General features: G+C 42.1%; 1 protein-coding gene across 1 annotated transcript in view; it reads right to left on the reverse strand.

The window, feature by feature from the left end:
* The window catches only part of Maob (monoamine oxidase B), a 103,833-nt gene extending 96,622 nt beyond the window's left edge, over window positions 1-7,211 (reverse strand). The window contains exon 1 of the mRNA XM_021188198.2: window positions 7,063-7,211. Within this exon, the coding sequence (XP_021043857.1) occupies window positions 7,063-7,108 (46 nt within the window). The 5' untranslated portion in view covers window positions 7,109-7,211. The remainder of the gene's footprint in view (window positions 1-7,062) is intronic.
* Window positions 7,212-7,465: the final 254 nt, after the last annotated feature.

Genomic DNA, 7,465 nt, shown 5'->3' on the forward strand with positions numbered 1-7,465 from the left:
GAGAGAGAGAGAGAGAGAGAGAGAGAGAGAGAGAGAGAGAGAGAGAGAGAGATCAGGTACTATATCTTAATTATGTGCATGTGCTTGATATATGTTAGTTAACCAAAGATTCATCTGGTTTATGTCATATATCTTGAATACAGGGAACCTCACTAATGAAGCTATTTTATAATCCATTTACGTGGTTTTTGGAAGAAAGAATTTAGAAGTCTCCAAAAGAGCAATGATAATAAAATTGGAACACAAATTACCCTAATTTGATTAGAATGTGTTATCTACCTCTATTGAAACATCAGACTGTGTCCTATAAATACGTTCAATTATCACATGTGAAAGAAACTTTTTGAATAAGGTGATAAAATATTAACTGTCTTGATTTGATCATTACAGACTACATAAATGTAAAAAATTATCATGTAGCACATCATATATTTTTAAGATTTTAATTACTATCAAAATTTAAAATATATGTAAAAGAAAAAAGTTAGTTTGAAACATCACTATTTGTATTACATGTAAAGTTAATGATTTTTGCAGTACAAAGACATGGGCTCTCCTGTAATAATTACATGTTCAAACTGTTTGTAAAAATATGTTTGAACTAAGATAGCATTCCATCACTGTTCACCTTCCTTTCTTCCCTGCAGCTCATCCTACCTGCCCTCCCTCAGATGGAGTTCAGTGGATTATAGAAAACGAAACTAGAAAAAGGAAGCCTTATCATGCTCTATGTCCCAGAATGTAAAGTGAAGCAAATCACAAGTCCTTGTTCTAGACCTCTAAAGAGTTGGCAAAAGAGACATTGTGACTTATGGGAGTAACTGGAAAAGCAGTGTGCTTCATTGTGGCATTTGCATACAACTTAAAACACACCTTGATCCCACCCCCCATTACCTTCTTTTACTTTCCTCCCACATCCCCCTGGTTCCTTTCCTTTCCTCTCATTCTCGCTTTGTACTTTCAGCTGCTTTTCAAAAATAGTCTTTCTCCTGCTTTATCTTTTATGAAGGTAATCTTTTCCTTCCCCACTCACTGAGAATTGATTTTCTAGTACATGTTTTGAATCATTTCTAACATAATTTTTCATTTTTGTTCATTTTCTAATCAGTAAGTCTTCGTTTCTATTGAAAAGAGAAATGCTGAGGAGATGGATGGGTCATACAAAATCATTTAAGCAAGTGCAGGAACTTAGGGCTCATCTGCAGTTTGTGTGGCAGTTTACTATGCTGAGTGAATATTACCATGGCCTTTCTGTTTCTCCTTGGCTGGAATATACAAATTTTCAAGCACATTATCAAATCCCTGATACTTTTGAACATTTTAGTTTAAAAAGAATTTCCCCCATGTTTTTCTTCATGACAAAAGAAAAGTTGGCTTGGCCATTAATCCCAAAGGCACCTCTACCCACAGTGCCCCTGAACTCATGATCCCCTTATGACTGTGGAGCACACTCAGTATCCAAGGACCACCAGCAAGTGGCCAGCTCACTTTCCTAACCAGACTTATCATTCATATGTTGGATTTAAAAGTCTGCTTCATGATCCTTCAAGGATCTTAAGCAAGTACCTCCTGCCTCTCCTTTCCCAGGCCTCACAAAACCTTTCTCTTTTCTGTTTTGAGTTGGCCTTTCTTAGCTTTTATTTTGGTAATTGAGTAGGATCCACTCCAGAGTTGCAAGACAGTTCCCACAGTGGCAGCAACTCAAACATTAACATTGAAACTTGGGACACAGGCAATGGGCTACTGTGCTGCCAGCCAGTTCCAAGTGTGAGATTCCGTTTGCCCTGCCAAATTTCAGGGGGTAAACAACCCGCTCCTTCTGTGGTAGGGAATCACTTACAAGCAGACACATTTCTAAAGAGGTAATCCTCAGTCGCATGGAAATTTTGTTTAAGCATCAAAAAGAAAGTTATATATTAACTAGCTATACCCTCAGTGTGTCTCTGTGTTTATCCTAAAGGGAGTGATTACATTTTGCTGACAGCTTTCAACCTTATCAAGGAATTATCAGATTGCCCCGAGTTTAATCATTGACAAAGTTTTAAAAACAGAGTGGAATTTGGAAACTGGAATATAAACCTTTTTGTCAATCATCTCCTGAGTCTAAAATCATATACTCCCCACTTGGTTCATGCCATTTCTTCTATGACAGCGACTTTAGCCCTCTACCATGCACATCTGTGGCAGTATTTTTCTCTCCGAGTTGCCAGCTGATGGAGATCTCAGAGTGCCTTCCCAGCACACTCCACCACAGCTGTCCAACTTTTCAGTTCCTTCTTATGCCAGCACTTTCTCCATATTCCCAGTCACCTCACACATATCTTTTATGAATTAAAATTATCATATTTGTGAACTACAGAAGATGCTAAGCACATAAACATATAAAGTCTCTGCACAATTCATCTCTGGTGACAAAAAACAAAACAAAAACAAAACCCAAAAAGAACAAAAACAAAATCAAAATCAAAAAACAGGGCTGATCTCTGAGTTTAAGGCCAACTTAGTATACAGGTTGATTTTCAGGTCTCAAACCACCCCACCCCAAAAAAATGAACTTGGAGATTTAAAAACAATCAATTGTGCTGTGTAACCAGATTTCCTTTGTAGTCCTTCTGCCACAGCCTCCCAGATGCTGGAATTATAGGCTTGATCCACTAGGCCAAGATCCCACCTAATCTTTTAACTTTTGTTTCTGTCAGACCTACCCCCATTCTTCATACTGAAATTCTTTTTAAGAGGTTTTCATTTTAACTTTTGAAATTAAAATATAATTATAACATTTCCCCCTTCCCTTTCCTCCCTCCAATTCCTCCCATGTCCCTTGATCCCTTTTCAAATTTATGTCTTCTTTTTATATTGTTTTATATATACATATATAATATGCACACAAATATATGTTTATATATATATATACATCCAAGTGCATTAAATATATAGACACAGCTTGCTCAGTTTGTTTAGCCTTACTTGCATTGCATATGATTTCAGGGCTGGCCAACTGGTGTTAGATAATGTTTGGAGGCTCTTCCCTGGAGAAGGCTATTTCCTTCCACTACCAGGCCTTAGTTACTTGCAGTTTTTGTCAAGCGGTGGGGACCCATGAGATCACCCTTCACTGTTAGCATATCAATTGCTGGTGTACCAGCCTGGTCTTGTTTAAGCAGCCATATGGTGCAGACTCATGAAGGAAGCTTCCCTGTCATTTCCAGGAGACACAATCTTACAGCAAATCTCCTGGTTCTTCGGCTCTTGTAATCCTGCCCCCTCTGTAATTTGTACTGTTTCTGGAACATGCTACTATGTCCTTTCATGTGTCTGATTATATACAAGCTACTCTTTAGTTTAAAATGCTTCTGTCATTTAGCCTACTGATGTATTCACTTTCATTCTTTAAAGCCCAGTCCACTCCTCTTGTTTGTGAAATGTTTACAGATTTTTTTCTCAGATTCTGATGTTTTCTACAATCACCTTCCCTAGAATTTTGTGTCTGTGTTACTAAATCACCTGCCACAGGTCATTATTTTAATTGTTCCTGACTCTGCCTTTTGTGTATACTTATGAGGACTCTAGGATCAACAGCCCTGTGTTCACATTTAATTTCCTTTGTGTCAATATGTGGGATGGGAGGAAGTGTTCATTAAATAAAAGAATAAATCCCTGCTCTCACACACACAATCTCCCTTGAATGTACATCTGTATGTGTGTGTACTTGTGCATGTATGGTGTGCATATCTCTGTGTGTGTGTATTGGTGTGCCTTCGTGTGTGTGTGTGTGTGTGTGTGTGTGTGTGTGTGTGTATGTGTGTGTTTAAGCTAGAGGTTAACATTTAGGTACTGTATATATTTTTGGAAGATAGTGGTTTTCATTGGCCTGTGCCTTCATACTCAGCTGTTTTGTATGTGTGTGTGTGTGTGTGTGTGTTTAAGATTTATTTTTACTTCATGTGTATGGGCACTTGCTTGTATGTATGTATATACACCATGTGCATACCTGAAGCCCACAGAGGCCAGAAGTTGTTAGATTCCTTAAAATTGAAGTAATAGACTGTATATATAATTGTCTAATTCTCTAATTCTCTCACCATCCTCTCTTACCTCACTCTTATCTCTATCATTCCCCACCTCACTGACACCAGTCCCTTTTATGACTTTTGGTTTTCTTTTGTGATGGATTTGTTTTAACCTGGGCCATATACATGGCCAATGTCTTTGAGTTCCCTACTGGAGCCTGGTGGGGTCAGCACTGAAGGTAATATTCTCTGTCTCTCTGTGGCTCTGTCTCTGTCTCTGTCTCTGTCTCTCTCTGTCTCTCTCTCTCTCTGTCTCTCTCTGTCTCTCTCTGTCTCTCTCTGTCTCTCTCTGTCTCTCTCTCTCTCTCTCTCTCTCNTCTCTCTGTCTCTCTCTCTCTCTCTCTCTCTCTCTCTCTCTCTCTCTCTCTCTCTAATAGTCCAGCCTGGTCGGCTCCTGGAGCCTTTCCTCCATCCATATCTGGCTGCTAATGGGCCCATTCAGAGACAGTGCATACATCTGCAGTTGCTGTGAGTTCGGGATTGCAACTGCTGTGGCTCCTGCAGTAGATAACATCCCACAGACCTAATTCCTAACTTGAAGCTCTTGCATTCTTTTCAGCTGTATCTTTACATAGGTTCTGGGAATTGACCTCACTTCTGCAGCAAATGCATTACTGACTGAGCTATCTTTCCAGTCTTTTAAAGAGGCTAACGAAAACTAGGGATGCAGTTCATTGGTAAAGCACTTAACTAAAATGTTTGAGGCCTGTGTTCCATTTCGAGCACAATAAAGGTACATACTTCTAGGGTAGTATGTGATGCTTTGATACAGGCATGCACAGTATAATATTTAAGTGAGGACAACATTCCTATCTGCTCAAACTTTTGTTATTTTGTGATGAAAATATGAATAATTCTTTTTCATTCTTGTCAACATACCATGCACTTTTGATAACTATATTTACTATACTGGAAAACAGAACACAAGAAATCACGCCCTCTTAGATTATCCTTTATATATCTCAAGTCCCTTATTTGAGTAATAGATCCTTTCTTGTTGTTTAAAACAGGGCCATATTGCAGAGGCTCACCTTGAACTTTCAGTCCTCCTGTGCTCCTTCTTCATCCTTCCCAACCCTGGGAATCTGAATGTGTGCTCTCATATGTAATGCTCCTTCGATTTGACACCTTCAGTGCCCTGGGTGCCATTTTTAGACCTTTCAAAATCAGAGCTCACAGTTTTTCAATTCTCCTCCACAATGAGCTTGTAAACTGACTAGAGTTAGCAGGTGTTTTCTGCAGGTAGCAGATACAGCAATTGAGGAAGTCTGAGCCTTGAACCCCTTGCTTTTATTAGTACAATGACAATCCCACACAACATTCTGGACAAAGGGTAGTCTCTGCCTCATCCCCTTGTTTTGATCAGTTAATGCAGAGTTTCATCATGGTTCATAAAAACAGTTAAACCTTTATATAACTCTCCTATGTGGGTCTCACATGAATAATTTCAGTGAGGTTGAAGGTTTAGAGCACAGAGGTTAGGGATATAGCTCAGTGGTAGAAGCCTTGCCTGGTATAGTAGGGATCTGGGTACTGTTCCCTGCACTAAAAATATAAGCATACACTTGAAACTTTGAAGTATAACTGAGAAAAGCTAAAGTAATGGGGAAGAAGTAGAAAACCCATGAAGGCACTTTGGGAAAGTGACGTACTTTTGTTAGTGGCTTGGAAAGGGAAGGCTCAGTTTCCCACAAGTTAGAGTGTTGTGCAAGACAGTGTCTAGAGCAGAATACTTTCTATGGTGCCTAGGTGGGGATGCTGTTAAGTCCAAGTTTTTTTTGGATAGAAGATTCCGAAAGGATTGCCATGAAAGCTGAATTTCTGTCCAGCCTTGCCATTTTAGGACACTGTGCTCACCCATCAGTGCATCTGCAGCAGCGGGCTGCTTGCCTGCTGTGGATACGCTCACCGTGGCTGGCTAGGCAGAGGTATCAGCCCAAGATCTGGCCCAAAGGTGAGGAGGGCTAACATGAGTACATAGAACCAAGGTCAGCAGCCATCCAATGCTTGTTTGTGTTCTATGGTTCCCGGAGAGTTTGGTCACTCTGTCCTGTGCTCGTGATAGCAAGGAAGGATGGCTCTTTCTCCATATGTCCAGTTAAGATTAAGTGAAGGCAAATCCTTAAACAATTACAGATTGTGATATCGCCTTCAGTACCGTTCCAAGAATAGACTCCTCGTGGAGTCTAAGTGTCTCAGTTAAGCTGGCCAGGCTCAAAGCATTGCATACTCTCACCGGCCCTATGCCATGGAGTCTGCCTGGCCTTCCTTAGAGTCCCATTCCTCACAGGGGTTCCCCATTCCCCACTTCTGGCTTCTGTGCTTCTTGTCCTTGCTCCATATAGGTCTTTGTACCCGAGAACCTAGTGGCAGTTCAGTGACCCTGGGATACTCAAGGAGAAATGGCATGATAAATTGGGGCTGGAGGAAGCATTCACTAAGAGGACACAGTGTGTTGGCTCCGTCAGATCCACAGGTATCCAGGGACCACAGGGAATTAGCGAAGTCTCAATGATCCTGGGAAATTAATTGGTTATAATCGCACCCCTTTTCTTGTTCAAGGCCACTTGCTTAGTGCCAACATAATAACCTGTTGTTTGCCTGTTTTGAGTGAGTACAGTTTCTAGGTCATTTTGGAACCAATTACTGACCTTTGCAGGTCCCCCAACCCCAGCAATTGTCTCCAGCTTCCCAGTACCCTTTCTCCTCAGCTGGAAATTTCCAGCAAGCCTAGGAAAGGTCCAAAGTCTGACTCCAAACCCTCAGCACGCTTCCAGTCTCCCACTTGTGACCCAGGGACTCACTAAATTCTTTGCCCGGGAAGAACACAGCTAGACAGTAATTCAGTTCTGACCCAAAGAGACATCCTCGGGTACACCTACAGTCGAGATTCTAGGGTCAGCCCCCGCCCCTTTGCTTTGCAGGCCTTTCAAGCCAGCCACTTTTCTGAGAACTTCAATAGCTCTAGCTCTAGCTCGCAGAGGCGACTGACCTGAGATGCCGCCCCCCACCACGATCACATCGCATTTGTTGCTCATGTTGCTCGCTAGGTTCCAGGCCTCTTGCGTCCGCTGCTACTGCGTCTGGACCTCTGCCTGCGCCCGCGCTGCTTACTGTCCCCTTACACTAGCGTGGCTTTAAGCTGGCGGGCCGCCTAGACTCAGAGCCCCGCCCGCCTGTCCACCCGCAGGCGCGCAAGCTGGGTGGAGCGCTCAACCCTCGCCCCCGCCCCCAGCCCGACAACCCAGGCACAAGGAGGGCGGACACCCCAGCTGGGAGGGTGACCTGGAACCTTAAAGTCCGTCCCCAGGGGTCAAAACCCTGTTGCCCTCTACAGAGTATTTTCCAAGCTGCCTCGTGATCACTCTGTGAAGCTGAGGAACTGGAAGCTCTTC

The sequence above is a fragment of the Mus pahari genome, chromosome X (genome assembly GCF_900095145.1).
Source record: "Mus pahari chromosome X, PAHARI_EIJ_v1.1, whole genome shotgun sequence".
Lineage (NCBI taxonomy): Eukaryota > Metazoa > Chordata > Mammalia > Rodentia > Muridae > Mus > Mus pahari.